Source organism: Rhinoderma darwinii, chromosome 10 (genome assembly GCF_050947455.1).
Source record: "Rhinoderma darwinii isolate aRhiDar2 chromosome 10, aRhiDar2.hap1, whole genome shotgun sequence".
Lineage (NCBI taxonomy): Eukaryota > Metazoa > Chordata > Amphibia > Anura > Rhinodermatidae > Rhinoderma > Rhinoderma darwinii.
In genome coordinates this window covers 99,143,920-99,167,162 of record NC_134696.1, presented here as the reverse complement: position 1 = coordinate 99,167,162, position 23,243 = coordinate 99,143,920, and the positions used below count along the sequence as shown (strand labels likewise).

Genomic DNA, 23,243 nt, shown 5'->3' with positions numbered 1-23,243 from the left:
TGTCCTCAGTATCCGAGTCCCGCCGTTATCCCGGGAGTGTTCAGATTTCTGCGCAGTGAAGGAGGGGAAGGACTTGTAGGGTCAGGATTTGCTGGTCTGATGTAAACTGTGTTTTCAGGTGACATACAGAGTTGTCCAGGTGACGGACGGTCAGCTGGACGGCCAGGGGGACGCGACCGGAGCAGTGAGCGTTGTATCAACGACGGCCTTTACTGGCGCCCAACAAGCTGTGGCACAGGTGAGAGGTGGCAATGTAAGGCGGTTAACGTGATGTATGTCCGGAATTTAACCAAGGAAACGGGAGGAAAGATACTTGAGAAAAAGGTCATCCAAAGATTGTACTTTATAGGAGCAATTCATGATTACTAGATAGACATGCTTATAACTCTGTACGAGGGATGTCCCCATACCAGAATTTGGACTTCGATACCGATACTTCGTGTAGTATTGCGATTTCAGTTACTTGTATAGCGCCAACATATTACACAGCGCTGTACAGAGGTCCTCTTTTTTTACTGTCCCCAATGGAGCTCACAATCTAAATTCTCTATTGGTATGTTTTTGGGGTGTGGGAGGAAACCGGAGTACCCGGAGGAAACCCACACAAACATGGGGAGAACATACAAATGTTATGTATTGAGATTTATTTTAAATGTTTATTGTAAAAAAAAAAGGTGTATTTTTTTTTTTAACTTAATATTACTTTATGTTCTTACTTTATTTTTTTTACTCTAATGTACTGGCATATATCAGATATGTGCCAGTACATTAGCCTGTGCACGGATAGTACACAGGCAGTTGTTAGGACATACCTCGGTATGCCCTAACAGGAAATATGGTAAGACAGCCCTGGAGTCCTTCATTGGACCCTGGGCTGTCTGCCCATATATGGTATGGCCCTCGATCACGTCACAGGAATTCCCTGTAACGCAGCCAGGGGCATCCCCCCGTCTCATTTTCCCCTGAATTCTGCAGTCCCCGGTGATCGCAGCATTCACGGTAATAACGGCTGAGATGAGAGGTTTCTCTGATCTCCGCCGTTATAGAGCGGGGCTGCGGCTGTGTAATACAGCCATTGCCCCGCTCCTGACAGGAAGTGCGTCCGCGGTCAGCATGAGGAGATGCGGCCGGCGCTGCACTAATAAGCGGCGGTTCAGGCACTGAGGACAGAACATGGGGGTGTTTTGTAGCGTGCCCGCCGTGTTCTGTCTTCAGTGCCGCCGCTCATTAGTGCAGCGCCGGCCGCATCGCATCATCCTGACCCCGCGCACTTGTTATTAGGACTCAGGAGCCGGGCAATGACTGTATCACACAGCCGCAGCCCCGCTCTCATACATTCATGTGTTACTATACTGAGCTGTGCGGCTGCGCAGCGAAGTATCGAAATACAGGAAATAACGGTATCGAACCGTTTGGGGATGCACAGTATCGAAACCGTATCGAAGTTTCGATGCATCGAGCATCCCTACTCTGCAAATACAGAAGCTATGTAAGACAGCATATGTTCTAATTTAACAGTGTACATTACTTATCCTCCACTGATTCTGAGTTACATCCTGTATTATACTCCAGAGCTGCACTCACTATTCTGCTGGAGTCACTGTGTACATACATTACATTACTTATCCTGTACTGATCCTGAGTTACATCCTGTATTATACTCCAGAGCTGCACTCACTATTCTGCTGGTGGAGTCACTGTGTACATACATTACATTACTTATCCCGTATTGATCCTGAGTTATATCCTGTATTATACTCCAGAGCTGCACTCACTATTCTGCTGGTGGAGTCACTGTGTACATACATTACATTACTTATCCTGTACTGATCCTGAGTTATATCCTGTATTATATTCCAGAGCTGCACTCACTATTCTGCAGGTGGAGTCACCTTGTACATACATTACATTACTTATCCTGTACTGATCCTGAGTTACATCCTGTATTATACTCCAGTGCTGCACTCACTATTCTGCTGGTGGAGTCACTGTGTACATACATTACTTATCCTGTACTGATCCTGAGTTATATCCTGTATTATACTCCAGAGCTGCACTCACTATTCTGCTGGTGGAGTCACTGTGTACATACATTACATTACTTATCCTGTACTGATCCTGAGTTACATCCTGTATTATACTCCAGAGCTGCACTCACTATTCTGCTGGTGGAGTCACTGTGTACATACATGACATTACTTATCCTGTACTGATCCTGAGTTACATCCTGTATTATACTCCAGAGCTACACTCGCTATTCTGCTGGTGGAGTCACTGTGTATATACATTACATTACTTATCCTGTACTGATCCTGAGTTACATCCTGTATTATACTCCAGAGCTGCACTCACTATTCTGCTGGTGGAGTCACTGTGTACATACATTACATTACTTATCCTGTACTGATCCTGAGTTACATCCTGTATTATACTCCAGAGCTGCACTCACTATTCTGCTGGTGGAGTCACTGTGTACATACATTACATTACTTATCCTGTACTGATCCTGAGTTATATCATGTATTATACTCCAGAGCTGCACTCACTATTCTGCTGGTGGAGTCACTGTGTACATACATTACATTACTTATCCTGTACTGATCCTGAGTTATATCCTGTATTATACTCCAGAGCTGCACTCACTATTCTGCTGGTGGAGTCACTGTGTGCATACATTACATTGCTTATCCTGTACTGATCCTGAGTTACATCCTGTATTATACTCCAGAGCTGCACTCACTATTCTGCTGGTGGAGTCACTGTGTACATACATTACTTTACTTATCCTGTACTGATCCTGAGTTACATCCTGTATTATACTCCAGAGCTGCACTCCCTATTCTGCTGGTGGAGTCACTGTGTACATACATTACATTACTTATCCTGTACTGATCCTGAGTTATATCCTGTATTATACTTGAGAGCTGCACTCCCTATTCTGCCTGAAGGACGGGAGGAGCGTTGTTTCTCAGGTGGCGTTACTTGTTATATGTTGTACAGTATTCTGACTGTGGTCATTGATGTTGCAGGCGGTTATCCAGAATCCCTTCAGTAATGGCGGCAGCCCTTCTACAGATGCGGTCAGTGGTGAGGCGCGCTTTGCATACTTCCCCGCTTCCAATGTTGGCGACACAACAGCCGTGTCCGTCCAGACTGCTGACCCCGCGCTGTCACAGGCAGGAGGTAAGTGGCACCCACTTTATTCTCATCCGTTACTCTATACTATGTCCTCAGTATTTCTGTGATTGCGGCTGTAACTCCATAGGGCAGAACGCCATTGTGGTCAATGTAAGCGAATCCGGGACGTCAACCGTAGACTCCGGTCACCCCGCCCGCGTCATCGAAGCAAATAATGTAACAGTCCTGTAGGGTTTTTATGGGAGGAACGTACGCCAAAAGTGTGCACATGGGCTCAGCTCATTGTAAGCGCGAGCTCCGATAACTGTTCTGCAACTGTCACGAGCAATGCACCTGTATGACCATCACATAACCACAACAGACTCTCCATCTCCAATGAAGGATTTACATTCCATAAAAAACAAGTCGAGACCTTGAAAGGCGTCAAGAATTGATGCCCATATTGCAGAATTTACGTATAAGTTGAATTTGCAGAAACTGGAAAACCCCAGAAGCAAAACGCTGATCAGAAAACCAAATTGCAAATTCCCGTCAACTTTCCTGGTAACTTTTTAATGTAATCGATCTACTTCTCTAAAAAAAAATCCGGACCATCTGATAATCCAGCGCCTAGCAAGTCCTATTGATGCCGGATTAAAGGAACCCTACTGAGTCTAGTAGGAAGTACAGGATTATGCGGCGCTGTGTGACGGACTACAAATCTCAGATGTGACCCTGGGGGGGGGGGTACTTGTAGTCAGAATGTTTGTGACAACATGTAGTAATTTGTGTCTTTATATTATCAGGGCAGTTCTATGTCATGATGACCCCTCAAGACGTGCTTCCTGCCGGGTCTCAGAGGACGATCGCTCCGCGCACGCACCCCTACTCTCCGTACGTATCTGTCCTCTGCTCAGTCATCCACTGAATTAGGCGAACGTGAGAATCTTGCTGGTTAGGTCATGGCATCATCGGGGGACCCCACTGATCACTAGAACGACTATACCCCAACATTATTGCCTCTGGGGCTTTGACTTGGAGATCAGGTCTTGACATCCCTGTCATAGGACTTAGTAGGACTGTAATGCACAAGCAGAGACTCATAATATTCCACTGAAAGCCTGCGATTTAAAGGGGCTTTTCAAAGTGATAGGTTTTTTTTTTTGTTTGTTTTTTTTTACGCTTAGGCGATCAATATTAGATCGGTCCGGTCCGACTCTGCGTCTCCTTTATTGTTGACACAGCTCTGTACTGCACAGCGCCACACTTTTAGTAGTGGCTGCGCCTGGTATTACAGCTCAGTCCCATTCACTTGAAGGGGACAAAGCTGGAGCGAATTGTAATACCAGGCAGAGCCGCTATTAAAAGTAAACCATGAAGGGGACAGCTAATCGGCTGGGGTGACAAGAGTCGGGCCCCCATCGATCTAATATTGATTGGCTAACCGAAGGATAGCCCATACATTTTAAGGAACCGGAAAACCCTTTTAAAGACTGCGATCAATGCTGAGTGGAAGTAACAAGTGACTGCTGGATCAGACTACACTGGGTTTGTTTGTAGTCTGTAACCATGGAGACGCATAGCTCTGCTTAGGGGCCGTACACACAAAACAGTAGGAGGTTTTGAATGAAAATTAGTTGCTTCATTTTTCTTCTTTTAGATGAGTTGGAGCAATAAACTGTGGTTATATTAGGGAGTCTCCGACACCGGACGTACTCGGGTATTTAGTAACTCGGAGCTTGTTTTTCTCTTGCTAGAAAAATGGATGGAAACCGAACTCCACGTGATGAGCGGCGCAGAGCACAACACAACGAAGGTAACCGCTCGTCTCCGCAGATCATTCTCGTTCCGGCGATTTCTCGCATTTTCTTACGTGGCACGTGTGATTTTTTTTTTTTTTTGCAGTGGAGAGGAGGAGAAGAGATAAGATCAACAATTGGATCGTCCAACTATCGAAAATCATTCCAGACTGCAACACCGAAAGCAGCAAAACTGGAGCAGTAAGTGCCGCGTGTTCATCTCCTGTCCGCTGTCTGTGGACTTGTAGTTTATTAAACCCGAAACTAAACCTAAACTTTCAGCCGTGAACCCCCCCCCCCCCCCCCCCCACTTCCCTACATGTCGCACTAGGAAGCTGAGGTCTGGGGAGCTGTTTTTTTTTGATCCTCCCACTATGGAGCTGCCTGTGACATGGAGGGAACGCTGCGGTCACTGGAGATTTTTTTTCCGTAATTAACAGGGTTCTCTTCCCTCTCCAACTTCTACAATCCCCGGCATTCTTCTGTGTCCACCGGGGGCGCTGCATCTGACTATACGTTATTATGTAACATGTCATGTCCGCCATCCAGATGAATGACCGACCGTGTAATGCAAAAATGGGACAGGTCCTCCAGAGCGGTTGCCACTTTCAGGGTAGGAATACACTGAGGATTTTCCGCGATGGATTTTATTGCAGCTTAATACAGTAGCAGCCGAGAGGATGACATTTGAACAGGTGTCATCCCCACACAGCGGAAAAAAAACACCCAAAAACCCTTCACAAATTGACCTGCGGTACGTTTTTTTTTTTTTTTAATCCGCAGCATCAATTCTGCTTCTCTGTTGCAGTCTTTTTTTCCATTGAATTCAACGGGGATGTAAAACGAACACAAACAACAAAGAGGCGTGTGTTGCGACTTTTGCGGCGAAATGCTGCGATTCCGCCGCAAAAATCACAAGTGAGGGTGAAAAAGAAAAAACTTTCTTTGATGTAAAATTAATAATAAAACTTATCCGGGCGTAGTCCTAGCGACGCGATCCTCTCTCTTCTGAGCGTAGCCCGGCCTCCTGGGATGACGTTTCATCCCATGTGACTGCTGCAGCCAATCAAAGGCTGTAGCAGTCACATGGACTACAGCGTCATCCCAGGAGGCCGGACTACGCTCAGAAGAGAGGATCGCGTCGCTAGGACTACGCCCGGATAAGTATAAACTTGTGACAACCCCTTTAACACAAGATCGACTCTACAGGGCGAAAAGGAGAAACTATTCGGACTCCTTGATCCTGCTGAGCCGCTAACACGTTACTATGGAATAGAAAGTCCGGCTTTAAGGAGAAGTCCTACGTGCCGTACCCTGTAGACTCCTGATAGTCCGAAATGTGCTGGACTAGCTGGTTTTGTGTTGTTTTTATTTATTTTTTTTATTTTATTTTTTTTTAAATTCAGACTTCGTTTATCGTCTTTCTACCCTTTGATACCTGCTTATCTCTAGTCCTGCACCGCCACTTATCTCGAGGCAGGACAGCTTGCTTGGTATGATTTAGTTGGCCAAATGTACGTGAAGTCCTAGAAATTCAGGAGAGCTGGGTGATTATCCTGGTAGCAATAACAATGGCAGTCATGTTGGTTGTCACCCAGCTTTCCCAGATACCGATATGACCAACAAGCAGCCTTATATAGAGGTTTAAACATCTTGACAGAGGACGACTCGAGGATTTTCATATTTTTGGTTGATATTCCAGGGAGATGCTTATTAATGGCCGTCTTCAACATTTCCTCCGGCCTTCATCTGGATCACCTGCTGCTTCTGGGTTGTAATAAATCCATTATTTTTTTATTATTACAGCAGAGCAAAGGCGGCATCCTGTCCAAAGCCTGCGACTACATCCGCGACCTGCGCCAGAATAATCAGCGCTTGCAGGAAACATTCAAGGAAGCCGAGAGGCTGCAGATGGACAATGAGGTGCTGCGTCAGCAGGTCGGTTATATCTATCTTTATATAAACCACAAGATTATTATGTCATCGGCCTCTTTATATTGCCTGGTATTTTCAGCTGACATCGAGAGGTAGGGCTTAATGAGGGGATGGGGCTCAACTTTCCTGGTGTCGTACTGCAGACAGAAGGGGGGCTCCTTCTGCAGCCAGTTGCCTTACAGCCAGACACAGGACGCTAAGAGGAGGGGGAATGGCTGACTTCCTGGGACACAGAGTAGATCTCTTTATATATTTCAAGCGCTTTTGATTGCAGCTCGGACGTCCCCGGAGTATCATCCGCGGGCCGCCCACAAATCGCAGGCCGTGTACATTCAATGAGATCGGACTGCAAAATACGGCCGTAATAAGACATGTCCGATCTTTTTGTGGTCCAGGCTCCTGGGCAATGCACGGTCCGTGGAAACCAGTGTCGTGTGCATGGTCCCATAGAAATGAATGGGACCGCAATTCACCCGTAGATTTGCGGCCGCAAAAACACGTTCGTGTGCATGAGGCCTAAGGCTTTTTTAAATGGGCCAATGATTGAGCAGACGGCTGATTGTGTAGTTTTGCAGCACTAAATATTATAGTCAACTGCAGCACACCCCCCTGTGTAATGAGGGAGACGCGCTGCCGACGTGTGGGGACGAGCGATCATAGTAACGAGCTCTCCTCCCCATACGTAGCCCCTTGTGAAAGGAGCAAACGAGTGCCGATCAACCAGCTGTCTCATTGATCAGCGCTCGTTCTCATTGGCCGATGTAAAAGGACCCTTATTTGATGTAGGAAAGCCGAACCTGTGTTTTATAGAATCTCACTTGAGGTTACGTGTCCATTTGGTGGATTTTTTTGGGGCATGGCATTGGTAGCCCTCAGAGCGGAAACCCTTAAAGGGAATGTGTTGCCAGAAAAACATGTTTTTTTTTAAAAAATTAAACATTTAGTGTGTGGGTGATTAAACATTGTTCAAATTTTTTTTATTTTTTTCACGAGTCAGGAAATAGTCAGGAAATATTATAAATTAATTCTAATTTATAATACTACCCATTTTTGGTCACTAGATGGAGCTATTCCCAAAATTGCAGCAGTGCAACATAGGGTTAAAAGCCCTCGCTCTAGTGAGCTCTCAGCATCCCCCCCTCCTTTATCCTGGCTAGTGCCGGGATAAACGAGGGGTTTGAACGGTGTAACCTCCTACACTGTGTGTCGCCATTTTTTGAGCTAACACACAGTGTAGAAGGTTAACATACAGTAGTAAACACACACAAACACGAACATACATTGAAATCTCTTACCTGCTCCTGCCGCCGCGGCTCCCTCCGGCCCGTCCGCTCCGTTTGCTGCCGCTGGTCCAAGTGCACAAATCCGGAAGCCGCGACCGGAAGTAGTAATATTACTGTCCGGCCGCGACTTCCGGTCCACAGGAAAATGGCGCCGGACGGCGCCAATTTCGAATTGGACTGTGTGGGAGCGGCGCATGCGCAGTTCCCACACAGACGCCGTACACTGAAGTCAATGGGACGGGGGCCGTTCGCAGTCCCTATGGGACTGTGGCTGCCGTATTCCATGTCTGTATGTGTCGTTAATCGACACAGACAGAAATGGAACAAAAAATGGCAGCCCCCATAGGGAAGAAAAAGTGTAAAAATAAGAAAAAGTAAAACACAAACACACAAATGAATATAAACGTTTTTAATAAAGCACTAACATCTTTAACATATAAAAAAATAATTTGTGATGACACTGTTCCTTTAAGGCTGCAGATGGAGTGATAAAGGACGGGAATCTGCGTCGCTGCTGCTGCCTCGTAACATTGTCGGCTTCTGTTTCTTTACCAGATAGAAGATCATAAGAACGAGAACACGGTCCTGAGATCACAGCTGCAGCAGCATGGCATCGAGATCGTGGAAGAGGCTCCGAGGCAGTAGATCCAGCACCGCGCTCCTTCTCCTCGTGTGGGTGCAGGGAGCCAAAAAGATGCCACGGAAAAAAAACTTGTATATCGGCACCTCCTTCATTTTACCCTTTTTGCCCCGCTCACCCGCCACCCCGCATCTTCCCAGCCTTCCACTCCCTTTACGGTAACCATGTCAAAGATCCTTCTCGATCCTCGTGAAGAACATTGAGAACTGTGGCACAAAGCGGGGCAGGGGGCGAGGGATCGCCACGGGTCTTCCTTGCAGACGGGAGAACCCATTGCCCATCCTTCAACTAGGAACATGCTGACCTTGGAAAACTTTTTCAGGCCTCTTCACTGCCAGGGACTTGCATGGGGTTGACGGAAGGGCTGCCCAAGCGGCAGAGGGTTTAATACGTTTGCATCGCTCTCATTTTTTTTTATTATAAATATATAAATACGAACTTACCTTAGACTTTTAGCAATGACAATAGATGATACAGACCCCACTTTCCTTCTTTTTTTTTTTTTCCCAATTTTATTTTTATTATTTTTTAAAAACCCCCCCTGTTGTAACTCTCCGCAGCGTGTGACTATGCGGATCAACAAGTAGCATTATCCTAAACTACTGCGGCTTCCAGGAGAATTGCCATCGTTCTGCTTTGCCAGAGGTACAATTCATCCATTCTTTGCCTATAATGTTACAAAATTTGCTTAATTCTACACTTGCTGTTTTTATTTTTTTGTTTTTACACCCTCCATAAACTGACTGTACTGACAAACTTGTCTCCTGCAGCAAAAAATTAAATGGCCACTAGATGGCGAAGGAGAGCTATGTATCAAGCAGGTCTTGATGGCGCAGTAAAGCGAGGCTTCACTATAGAAAATCAGAGTCTACAGTACTAGTGTAATTCTTCATTTACGGTTTCTAGTCTACTCCAGTCACATCCAGAGCTGCATTCAAAATCAGAACTGTGCTGGCAGACGATGCCCATACACATTAGTGGTGTTTCCTGGGATGAGTGACATCTATAGTCTTTGTGGATATGAAAATTTCCAACCATGCACTGGGGTATTACAATGTTGGATCTGTTTTCTGGGGTCTACATCTCTCACAATGCAGTACAGCAGGTCATGGTCTGTGCAGGGGGTGCTGTGAGCTCTGAGGTGACCAGCACTATTCTGTATATAACGCCATTATTCCAGTTCCACTGAAGCAATATTTACCCTGGTGGCCGTGTGTGGTGTTACTATGCACTTTACCCTCTCGACGCAGCTTTATCGCGCCCTTCGCTGCTGCGGATTCATTTCTTATTTGCGACCCCCGTTTTTTTCCGGAGAGATCTGCTTGCTGCGTAGCTCCCAGGATATTCATTTTTTTTTTTTTTTTACGCTTTAGATCCAGGATGTTTTTTGTTTTCTTGTTGAGTTTCTCCATAGAACAGTCATGTGACCGTCATCCAGAAGATCGCGCTCCGATAAAGTCATAAAAAAACAAACAAAAAAATCCTAGTTCTTTTTGCTTTTTTTTTTTTTTTTTGTTTTGTTTTTTAAATGACTGATATTTTTGGGCATTTGCTTTCCTAATGTGAATTTAAAATGAAAAAAAAAAATTCGGCTTTAAACGCAAAATCCTCAAGTCGTCCTCATTTTTCAAGTTGTTACATGTATTGGACAAATGGCTGATCATCTGTTTCTGGGAAAGATGGGTGACTACTTACATAGCTGCCGCTCCTCTATGTAGAAACAGAGGGTTTTCCGCTGTATAATGAGTCCGATTAGCCATTCTGAGTGTGGAAAAGCTGGGCACCAACCCCTGAAAGCTGTAATGGATATTGTGATCTCTCCCAATGGGATTAATCCAGCTTTCTGTGGATCCTAAATGGCAAATCTTCCTAGTTCTGTAGGAGCAGAGGGTGTACCACTGTAGGAGGAGGCAAGTTCATTGGTATCAACCCCTAAGAGCTGTAATGGGCACCGCCCGAGCTCCCACGGTGGCTGATCCAGCTTTCTGTGAGTCCTGAGCAGTTCGGACATTTAGGATAATAGGAGTGGCCCATTGGGAGGTGTAATAGCAGCCACCCAGCTTTTCCAGGAACAGATACTGAATGTTATGACGACTTGTCTGAAGGGGATGACATGAGGACTTGTGGTTCCGGGGATTTTTCCTAGGGGTGATCGTGTGCAGCGTCGCTGGTGACTGAGACCTCGGAGACGTCAGACGCTCGCTCTGCCCGGCCGCATCTCCGGTTTTGTTCTTCTTTATAGTAACCGCCGCCTCTGCTGTGAAGTCATCATGTTCTTTAGGTGACGGCTCTTATGTCTGGGCGGATTATTACACCACATACAACACACAGGGTTAAGAGCGCGAGCGTTGTTACAGCCCGGTAATATACGGGCAAGAATATGAGGAAGGAGAGGGTGGGCCGGATTCAGGGGGACGAGCCAGGAAAAATGTATGAGAGGTCGTTTACCGAACATTAAAATTTAAAAACGTTGAGCATTCCCAAAATCCTAATATCAGTCCGAATTTTCTGAGCGCTGGTGGCCCATATTGATCATGAGAATGGGGTCCTAAACGCCCAAATCCTTCCTGCTGCTCCCCCCAATGAGGAGGATCTAGAATGGCGCAGCGGTTGAGCATGCGCCGCCACGCCATCCACTATCAGAAAGATGGAACCATCCGAGCGCGGCTCCCGACTTTCTATCGTTCCTATAGACTTTGAATGGAGTGACCGGGGGCTTGCCCGCCCGCCGGTCCATGTAATGTCCTTGCTGCTGTGGTGAGAAGGATCTGGTCGTCCAGACCCCCCTCCCCCCCTCTGTTCTCATAGTGGGTGAGGCCTCCAGCGATCAGAAAATGATGACTTATCCTGAGGATTGGTGATAATTTATAATTTTTGGATTAAACTTTTAATTTCTTTTCGGCCATGATCTAATCCATGGAAGTTACAGGCCTGAGGCTGCACTACTGAGACATTATGACGACCCGTCCGCTTCTGATCTGTCACGTGCAGCGTTACTATGGAGATTGTGTGTGCAACCAAATCCCCATCTACATCAGGGATCGCTCAGATCTGCCACTATTCCAGCCAGGGAGGATGTAGATATTGATGAGGACGGTGGATCTCCAGGATAAGGCCCCATGCACACAACGGTAGTTCTCATCCATCCGTAGTCGTTTATAGACATCCATAAATCATCCGCATATATACGGAGCGGTGTCAGTAAAGTCGGTCCGTAATGCATCCGCATTTATAGAGCCGCAAAAAGAAGACGAAAACCGCAAATGAGCGCAATTGTGGGAGAGGGCATGGTCTTCGTGCTATACAGTGTAGTGTCCACCAGGGGGAGCATTTCCTAGAGACTCCTGCTCAGATCACAACGTATGGTGCGGAGATCTAGTAAACCATAGCCTTAGGTTACATTCACACGAGACTCTTTGCTGTATCCGTTCCTCTTGGCTTTAGCTTAAAAACAAACTGCATCAAAACCGCATGTGTGAATTCAGCCTTCGGCTGGGTTCACACGACCACATTAACGTCCGTAATGGACGGACGTATTTCGGCCGCAAGTCCCGGACCGAACTCTGCAGGGAGCCGGGCTCCTAGCATCATAGTTATATACGACGCTAGGAGTCCCTGCCTTGCTGCGGGACAACTGTCCCGTACTGTAATCATGTTTTCAGTACGGGACAGTAGTTCCACGGAGAGGCAGGAACTCCTAGCGTCGTACATAAGTATGATGCTAGGAGACCGGCTCCCTGCACTGTGTTCGGTCCGGGACTTCCGGCTGAAATACGTCCGTCCATTACGGACGTTAATGTGCTCGTGTGAATCCAGCCTAAGGGTATGTTCACACGAGGGCGTCCGTAACGTCTGAAATTATGGGGATGTTTCCGCCTGAAAACATCCCCGTAATTTCAGCCGTACCGGCATGTGCAGGCGCTTGAACGCCGCGTCCATTACGGCCGTAATTAGCGCTGCTATTCATTGGAGTCAATGAATAACGGCTCCAATTACGTCCCAAGAAGTGACAGGTCACTTCTTTGACGCGGGCGTCTATTTACGCGCCGTCATTTGACAGCGGCGCGTAAATATACGCCTCGTGTGAACAGACAAACGTCTGCCCATTGCTTTCAATGGGCAGATGTTTGTCAACGCTATTTTCGGCGCTATTTTCGGATGTAATTCGGGGCAAAAACGCCCGAATTACGTCCGTAATTAGTGTGTGCACATACCCTTAGGCCGACGGACTAGCGTGCATGGAGGATGTCTTGGGGTGAGTAGAAGGATCGGGCGATCTTGTGTTGCGGTAAGAGATGTCTGCGTTCCCAGGGGGTGTTTTTTACGCGGCTGTTTTTAAAAACGGCCGCGTAAAAAAAAAAATGCCACGTAAAAAGATAGTGCATGTCCATTCTGGAGCCGTTTTTCATTGACTCTATCAAAAAAATGCTCCAAAAACGGCCCTAAAAAACGCAAGTGGGTGGTGTCCCGTGGTTATACAGTCATAGGTCATGTGACCAGAACGCAAACATGAAATTTCCTTATAATACACTTAGAAAACGGCTCCGATGGATATTATTACTCTATTTATACAGAAATCCCCTGAACCCCCAGAAGTGGTGCGATTGCATTGTCCCTTTAAAACAGAGATGGAAGGGTAAAATGTATGTACAATATTCGGGGTGCAGTACCAACTGCTTGTTGTCAGTGAATAAAAACATTGTCCAGAGATTGAAGGCCGGTCCTGCTCACACTGGAACAAGCAACGCAGGTTCGGATGGATGTAAAGCAGGTGTCCATTTGCTGACAGCAAGCAGAGATCTTGTAACTGGTAACAAATTTACACAAATATATTAGGAATTCGTAGGACTTTATATTATTCAACCCTATTTCAAGGGTTATGACACCTGTAGAGATGATATCAGCAGAATGTACGGTGAAATTCCTGTAATCTGATAATCCAGAAAGTCGAATAACCCAGCAGAGAACTGCGGAATGAGGTGGAAATTCGGAGGAAGGAGCCGATAGAACTGATGAAGAAATGTGGGGTTTCTTTCTGGGGGTTTTCTCTTCCCTTACACGTCTTTTTCCACCACCAGAACATCTGATAATCTGGCACTGCTGATTCTGGATTATTGGATTATTTTCCCCTAAAGCCGCACCCATCAGCGTTACTGGTCTGTGATGTCCGGTGAGGGATACGCAGCAGAAATGGTTAACAGTCTGCAGCCGTCCTGCCCTCTGGCCAGTCTGCCTGACGCCCAGCTCGTCCCCGGCGCCGCTATATTATTTACAATGCGTGAACTTTACCTTCCCGGCCTCAGTCAGTGTCATAACCGCGGTGACCGCGCCACTCACCAGAGACGTGGAGACTGTTAAATCCTACATACGTGGTCGCCACTACAACCCTCATCATGTCCTAACAGCTACTCTATGCTATAGTGCCCCCATCCTTGGACCTAGGACATATAACGGAGAGTGTCCGCACCTGTACGGCCACTTCTATTGGCACCCCGATATTTTGGAATCAGGGATGTGACCGCTGGGATCGGACAATATCTAGACTTGACGCTTCTTTTCCTGACGCCACGTCCCGGGACCACGATAAGGGTCTAGTGCACATTAAACGTTTCCCTTAGGCCTCATCTTAGAGTCTGTGTTACGGCCGCAAGACCCGTTCTCCGCCCGCGATCCCAGATCGCCATCGGATTCCATCGGGATTTAGATACACTTCACTTGTACCGCGGGCAGTCCGGGTCTGAACGAGGTCTTATTCTCTAGGTCAGATGTCTCCAAACTGTCTCTCCAGCTGTTGGGAAACTATAACTCCCAGTATGTGTTGAGGCTGTCAGGGCATGCTGGGAGTTGTACTTTCTCAATAGCTGGAAAGACCCAGAAAGGAGACAATTGCTGCCCGCCAACATCCAATACTGCCGCGGAACGATTAGATGTTTCTTCCATGCCGGCTTTCCAGTGACGGGTAGTGACCTCTCCTCCGCAGACAGAGAAGTTGCCACGTTGGGTACGTCCTGTCCATGATCCCTGCTCAGACGACTACGGGTAAAGCTTCCGCCTCCCGAAAAACATGTATAAAATGAAGACATGGCAACCAATCAGACGCTTCCTTACATTTGCCAATCTTGATAATTGGCATCTAGTGGGTGGTGCCATAGACACACTGGGTCCAAGCCTGAGGAGGTCCCCTCCATGGGGAAATGTGATGTTCTTGTGGGTTCCCACCACGTCCTTCATCATCGTCCCACAGTTCTATATACAATCTAGTCGGGTAAGTGTAGTGATGGAAAGTCACCATCATTGGAGCGGGGGCAGCGCGTCTTCTGGAGCCATCAATCCCGTCTCAACGTTTGCCAGCTTGACGGAGGAACCTGGAGTTGGTGAATGCCAGACGCACGCTACCTGCCCAAGTGCATGGTGGGAGACGAAGAAGAAGGGTTTGACGGTGTTATTTGGGGTTCGGACACCTTAGATCCAACATACAGTGACTTCCGAGAGAGTTGTGAGGTGCCAACAGTTTGGAGAAGGCTCTTTCCTGTCCCGGAAGGCACTTGTCGGCAGATCCAGCCAATGTCTGGTCTAATCTCACAGTTATAACCAGTGTTATACTCCACAGCTGCATTCACAATTCTGCAGGCTTCAGAGCTAAAATCTCTCAGTGCTCCCTGCTTGTTCAGTGTCTGCACAGAGCCGACTCTGGTGATTTGCATTGTGGGAAATGTCATTTTTACACCAGACTCTGTACAGTTATGGGATGTAGGGAAAACTAAATGTCCCCTGCATGATAGAACTGCTAAACTGTTACTGGAGCAGTCTGGTTGTGTCCATTAACAACAGCAGAATTGTGATTACAGCTCTGGAGTATAATAAAGGCTGTAGAATTCTATATGTAAACTGTAAAATGGGGTTCAGGGGTGGACCTTGTGCACCCGATGAATATCTGCAGAGGGACGATCGGCCAACAAAATTGGCGCTTCACAATGTATGATTTATAATAGAGCACTGTATGAAGGTTGGCGCACCGCAGGCTGGCATCACTATAGTCTTGTCCTGGGTCTCAGAGGGTTTGTTCTACATCATTAAGACCCGCAAACTGTTTTCCCTCTATTTTCTGTGGGTTGAATACAATCTATTGCTCCCTGTTATCAGCCATTTCAGGATCCCAGTAGTTCTCTTCATTGGGATGAAAGACAGGAAGTCCAGAAACCTCCCTGTCCCCCATGATCCCTACTTTATGTCCCATATCTTTAGTGCTGAGAACCTCAAGAGACATTACATGATGTGTGACTGGTATCAGCCGCTCCTCTTATTACGTTGCTGCACTATTATAAGCTGCGGACTTTAGGGTTACCGACCCTTTAAGGAGTCACCTTTTAAAAACCTAAATGACTTCTATTGTTTCATATGTTTTGTTTGTTTCTTTGCTGGTTTGGCAGGAACATGATCAGAACCCAATGACTGACACGACAGGCGGCTCCGGCGCCCTCCCTCTCATCAGATAACGTCTAGTGACAGCCAATATTGTGTCACCGGCAGCAGATATCCCCCCGGACCTCCACCGCCTGTCACCGCTGACCTCGCAGCCGCTCCTGGCGCCCCTGGGTCTAGATGGTGGAGCCGCCTCACAGGAGCCCGGTCCATGTGGACTTCAGCCCAGAACATTGAGCAAGGGAGAAATCTCTGTAATGCTGAGATGTTAGACCTGGTGTATCCCAGCCGACACCACCACCCAAACATCCAGAGAGCGTGTTATAATGATGGGGGACGTAGTACTGAGTGGTTCACTGAGACTGTGTCACACATGATCGGCTTAGATACAGCGGCTCAGCACAATCACTCATTCTGAGATTAGATACAGCAGCTCAGCAGACAGTATCACACATGATAGGATTAGATACAGCAGCTCAGCAGACAGTATCACACATGATAGGATTAGATACACAGCTCAGCAGACAGTATCACACATGATAGGATTAGATACACAGCTCAGCAGACAGTATCACACATGATAGGATTAGATACAGCAGACAGTATCACACATGATAGGATTAGCTACAGCAGCTCAGCAGACAGTATCACACACGATAGGATTAGATACACAGCTCAGCAGACAGTATCACACATGATAGGATTAGATACAGGGCCCAGCAGACATTATCACACATGATAGGATTAGATACACAGCTCAGCAGACAGTATCACACATGATAGGATTAGATACACAGCTCAGCAGACAGTATCACACATGATAGGATTAGATACACAGCTCAGCAGACAGTATCACACATGATAGGATTAGATACAGCAGCTCAGCAGACAGTATCACACATGATAGGATTAGATACTTCTGCTCAGCACAGTATCACACATGATAGGATTAGATACACAGCTCAGCAGACAGTATCACACATGATAGGATTAGATACAGCAGCTCAGCAGACAGTATCACACATGATAGGATTAGATACACAGCTCAGCAGACAGTATCACACATGATAGGATTAGATACACAGCTCAGCACACAGTATCACACATGATAGGATTAGATACAGCAGCTCAGCAGACAGTATCACACATGATAGGATTAGATACACAGCTCAGCAGACAGTATCACACATGATAGGATTAGATACACAGCTCAGCACACAGTATCACACATGATATGCTTAGATACAGCAGCTCAGCAGACAGTATCACACATGATAGGATTAGATACACAGCTCAGCAGACAGTATCACACATGATAGGATTAGATACACAGCTCAGCAGACAGTATCACACATTATAGGATTAGATACAGCAGCTCAGCAGACAGTATCACACATGATAGGATTAGCTACAGCAGCTCAGCAGACAGTATCACACATGATAGGATTAGATACATCTGCTCAGCACAGTATCACACATGATAGGATTAGATACACAGCTCAGCAGACAGTATCACACATGATAGGATTAGATACAGCAGCTCAGCAGACAGTATCACACATGATAGGATTAGATACACAGCTCAGCAGACAGTATCACACATGATAGGATTAGATACAGCAGCTCAGCAGACAGTATCACACATGATAGGATTAGATACACAGTTCAGCAGACAGTATCACACATGATAGGATTAGATACACAGCTCAGCACACAGTATCACACATGATAGGATTAGATACTGCAGCTCATTAGACAGTATCACACATGATAGGATTAGATACAGCAGCTCAGCAGACAGTATCACACATGATAGGATTAGATACATAGCTCAGCAGACAGTATCACACATGATAGGATTAGATACACAGCTCAGCACACAGTATCACACATGATATGCTTAGATACAGCAGCTCAGCAGACAGTATCACACATGATAGGATTAGATACACAGCTCAGCAGACAGTATCACACATGATAGGATTAGATACACAGCTCAGCAGACAGTATCACACATGATAGGATTAGATACACAGCTCAGGAGAGAGTATCACACATGATAGGATTAGATACACAGCTCAGCAGGCAGTATCACACATGATAGGATTAGATACACAGCTCAGCAGACAGTATCACACATGATAGGATTAGATACGGGATCTCAACATCCTGAAGATTATTATAAAGTTGGCACCTGTCCAATACAAAGGTTGCACGGTGCGGGTATATAAGGGGCACCCGTTACATTTAGACTGTGAGCATCATGTGACTTTCTTACCGCTCCTCCCGGTGCAGTTTGGGTAAATTCACACTTAACGTAAACACTGCAGAATTTATACCGCGTTATCGTGGTTTATATTGACAACGTGGATTACGCAGCCGCACACCGGCTCAGTTTTCACACGTATTTTGTGCAGGTTTTTCTGCCGCACGTGGGTGACATTTGTTGAGATCTCGCCCACTTTGCTGCTACTGTGAACGCTGTGAAATTTCCACATAGAAAATCCTGATCAGGAAATAAGGACGGGAGATTCTCCCGACGACAGCGATTATCGGTGACCTTGTGTACAACCTCCGCGGTGGACACGGACAATAAATACAGCTCAGTCCCTGCAGTTGGAGCAGCATCAGGGACTGACCTCACCTGCTGAACACACAGACCCATCATCTCCCCCATACAGAAAACATGAAGTCCCTCACTCTCTGCCTGATCCTCGTCCATCGTAGTCTCAGCGCCGCCGTTTAAGTGGTAATTCCATGACGTAAACTATTTTGCTTTGGAGCTACTTTGATGAAATGATAAGGAAATTGCTGAAATAACTATTCCCTGACATCATTTTGCTATACAATGTTTTCATTCACTAAAGCAAGCAGAGATCTTTAAAATTGTTTGTGTCTAATATACTTTTGGGGCATTTCATACGCCAGTCCTAATCAGAAGCCCGCTGGAGTAAGATGCGCTATATGTATTAAGAGGCGTATCCTTTTCTTTCCATGCCCCACAAATTAAAAATGTAACCCAGCTACGACCTGGCGTAGATTTCCACTATAATTTACGCCAATTGGCATTACTGGGGATAAATGTGGTGTACAATTGAAAAAGTTGCACATTTTTCTACAAAACTGGCGAGCAAATCACATAATAAATCTCTCCCTTTGTGTTTCAATTCCTCAGTAATTCCAAGATCTCTGCTTGCTGTGAGTGGATGAAAACATTGTTTACGTCCACACGTCCTGGAGTTGTGCAACTGGCACGAGGTGCGGAATCTCTGTCTTGTGAGCAAGATTAGGTCTATACAGATTTTCAGCCTCTGGATGTAAACATCAATGTTCTTATTCACTGACAGCAGGCAGAGATCTTGATGGTGTGGAATGGAACCATGTAGTATGTTGGAAACTTGCAGAACTTCTCATTATACTAGAATTAAAGTGTATCTGTTTCCTCTCCTGACATGTCTGTTTTAGTAATTACTTGTATTCACCATAAAATAACAATTCTGGAGCATTTTTTTGTTCTATGTTATGAAATTCCTCTGTTATTCCTCCTAGAAATGTATGAATAAATTGAGCACTAGGTGTTACTGGGGGTGTGTCCATACACAGACTGACACTGTCCAATCAGTGCTGACAGTGTCAGGGACACGCCTCTTTGACAAGGGGAATGGTAACACCCAGTTGTCTATTTATTCATACATTTCTAGGAGGAATAACAGAGGAACGGCACAGAACAGATGTTCCAGAATTGTTATTTCATGGGGAATACAAGGTGTTTAAACATTTTTGGTCCTTTTCCTGCCCCTCTGAAGAAGGCACCCGAGTCAGAAGTTTAGGATCAGCTTTCAAGTAATTAAATTTTCAGGAAACCGTTATTTAAACGATTATAATGTGAGGGAAGGAGAGACCCACTTAAAGGAGCACCGTCTCCAAAAACAAAATAGTAAAACATCAGTGAACGTAAGCCCCTGAGTCGCTCTGATCGGTCACTCTGTAACAAAATGATCTTCCGTCTATTCTTGATGTTATCTCTTCCCGGGAAAGCAGGATGACAAGCGGTATAACCTCCATTACAGTGTCATGCTCCTCCCCCCGCAGGCCCTGCACTAGACATAACACAATGTATCACTTTAGCCTGGACTGTTCCTTTTAGAAGCTTCCCATTGTAATGCATCAGGTGATGGGTTCACAAATGTTAAACAAAAGCAACATTGTAACATTTTTGCTGTTATTTGTTATTTTGTCTGTTAATTAAAGCGACATTCCCCAGTAATACCCCTGAGCCGCCCGCCCGCCGCTTTCCGCTTGTAAACAACATTTGATATTTGTGTTTTTCGGAGAATATATTTCCAGCTGACTCCTTGTCGGAGCCCCTGGTGGAGCAGCGGAATTACACAGCGGCGCACACTGCGGACATTGAGTCATTAGATGTTGATAATATTACAAGTCACTGCTGATAGTTACGGCTCATACCAAGAGCAAGGATAAGAGAACAATCACACCCAGCGTTCATCTGGTCAATAGTCAACGCCTCGAAAAAACGGAAGCTGAACAGAAGCCTCCAAACACCTGCCCATTTTTTTTCAATGGGAAAAACGCCGTTTTGTTGCGACAGGGCAATTTTTTAAACGTTTGAAAAAACGGCCCGTAAAAAAACCGCCCCGTAAAAAAAAGTGCATGTCACTTCTTGAGCCGTTATTGGAGTAGCTAAAAAAATATACATCAAAAATCGTATAATGCTTTAAAAACGGCTCAAAATCAGAGGCTGTTTTCCCTTGAAAACAGCTCCGTATTTTACAGCCATTTTTACTTTAGTGTGTGAACATACACTAATCCAAATCCTCATGACGCTTCTTTTTAGTCTCCCCGCTTGGTAATGCTGCAGTTTATATTCCAGAGCTGAATTTCCTATATTAAGCCGGGACAGGAAGTTGAAACCATAATCAGCCATTTTGGAGTCAGTGGATCACTGTATTTGGTCACCCGGTCACCCCTTGTGCATTTAGACATATTCCTGTTCTCTCTCGACTCTTCCCACTTTCTACATATATATCTAGCCTTTGTATGATACCGCCATAGTCACGCTCCAGCATACAACTACACTGTGGTAGGAACATCCACATGACAGCCCACCCTGGGAGCTGGCAATGTAACATGTTTCTATAGGCATATTCAAGGAGCCACATCTCCTTTTTCCTGACACACAGCTCTAAATGCTCTGCTCTTCACACAGCCATATTGTTAAACCAAAAAATTCTTACTGCTTGCAGTCACCAGTAGGGGGAGCTTTGTAAAAATTGATTTATTATTGTGCTCAATAAGAGCTATATAAAATCGGTATGCAGTTAGCTCCCCCTAGTGGTGGCTGCAGGTAGTGAGAATTTGTGTGAAGAGAAGCAGAGGATTTAGAGCTGTGTATCGGAAAACTGAGCTCTGTCCCCTATAATGATATATTATGAAATTAATCAGAACAGAATTTTGGACTTTTTTAGATTAAATAAAAAGAAAACTCAAACGATAAGTTGACTTGATAAACAGATAAGAATAATAATCATCTATTTTTACAGCACAATGAAATAACAGATTCTGCAGAACATCTCATCAGCCCAAAAATGGAGGAGTCAAATCTAGAGGTGAGGTTGTAGATACAATTCTCCCAGGTAAAGTTCAGCGGTCGCCATCGATCATTGTAAAGTTGTATCAAGAGCCAATGAAAATGGTTTCCACCTCTGGGGGGAGGGACCAATAGCTTCATATAGGGATAGTATCCGAGCTATGGCCAACCCGAGCCGTCAAGTGTAAGAATACAGAACCATGTGTTGCTCCGAGTTTTGGATCGGTCATAGATGGGTCAACAGCTCCCCAAAAGCCGAGGTCAGTGGGACTCCCTCTTTGATATTCACTGGGACCGTGGGTCTTAAAGCCGGACTCCACTCCAGTAACGTCATAACACACAGATCGATTAGTAGGACAAACCCTTGGAGAAACTATGTTTATTTCCCTTCTCATACCCTCCTTTAGCGTATTTTGCAGGGTGTAATAGTTCAGGTTGCCTAGCAACACTTCACTTCCTGTCTGGGTGACCACCCTGTCATTACATGTAGTCACTAGAATATGTATATGCTATACAGGAGATTGCCTGCTCATCCTCCACAGACTTGTTTAGGTCACAGGATGCTAGAGAAAAGACACGAGGGAAAAGGGGGAGGAACAAGGAAGATTGTGAGCGCGGTTCTATCTGTGTGCTGAGAGGGAGGTGTTGTTCAGCAAGCGGAGATAGTAACATTATAATATATCTCCCTGACTGGTTTCTTCTCATTACAGGAGACTCTTTATAGAACTGAGCGCTACGCCCACCTCTCTCTCTGCCGTCATTGCTGCTGCCAATTCTGCTGCATCTATTAAGTTCCCGAAATCGACCATAGACTCGTGATATTGAAGGACATTGGCAGGCAAGCGGTCATGGAAGAAGCTACCTGCCCTCATATTCACAAGGGGCCTATATAATGCAGTAGATCGATGAACATTTGGTGGAACAAGAACCATCAAATTTAATGCAACTCTACCAAATTGAGATACAATGTCATCTAATAGTGGAGGGTTTTTAATATGGACTATTTAAAGGGGTACTAGCACTTATTACCTAACTAGAACAATATTGTATATTTCTTCTTACTGAATCTAACAATTTGCTTGTTGTGAATGGGAAATGTTACTTTCCAGAGTTATTGCATTTTAAAGATGAGTTTGTTTTTTTACGTGAATTAGATGCTACCTCCAGTGGAGAAAAGTGGTACTGCAATTAACAGAAGAAAATAATAAGAAGGAATCTTATTAAGAAATTGCCCAGCCTCTTGCTTTAATCAGCAAGGAAACCTCTAGGGCATGGTTTACTCTGTAGAGTCAGTGTTCCCCCTTATAAGAAAGAGAAATAATATTCACAATTGGTGACAAGGACAGTGTGAAATTGGGAATCCCATTGAAGTCATTATTATCCAGCTGGCATGGGTTGTAATGCAAAAATAGAAACAAAAAAAAAAAACAATTTGAAAG

General features: G+C 45.5%; 1 protein-coding gene and 1 long non-coding RNA gene across 3 annotated transcripts in view; both read left to right on the top strand.

Moving 5' to 3' along the window:
- The window catches only part of USF2 (upstream transcription factor 2, c-fos interacting), a 28,877-nt gene extending 19,298 nt beyond the window's left edge, over positions 1-9,579 (top strand). For both annotated transcript variants that reach the window (XM_075840390.1, XM_075840391.1), the window contains exons 4-10: positions 119-238; positions 3,030-3,183; positions 3,924-4,011; positions 4,875-4,933; positions 5,023-5,117; positions 6,723-6,854; positions 8,690-9,579. In XM_075840390.1, coding sequence (XP_075696505.1) covers positions 119-238; positions 3,030-3,183; positions 3,924-4,011; positions 4,875-4,933; positions 5,023-5,117; positions 6,723-6,854; positions 8,690-8,779 — 738 coding nt within the window. In that variant the 3' untranslated portion in view covers positions 8,780-9,579. The remainder of the gene's footprint in view (positions 1-118; positions 239-3,029; positions 3,184-3,923; positions 4,012-4,874; positions 4,934-5,022; positions 5,118-6,722; positions 6,855-8,689) is intronic.
- Positions 9,580-18,831: 9,252 nt separating this feature from the next.
- On the top strand, positions 18,832-23,243 carry LOC142661622 (uncharacterized). The gene is made up of 3 exons (XR_012850775.1): positions 18,832-18,945; positions 21,758-21,823; positions 22,515-23,243. It is a non-coding gene; the product is annotated as an uncharacterized LOC142661622 (long non-coding RNA).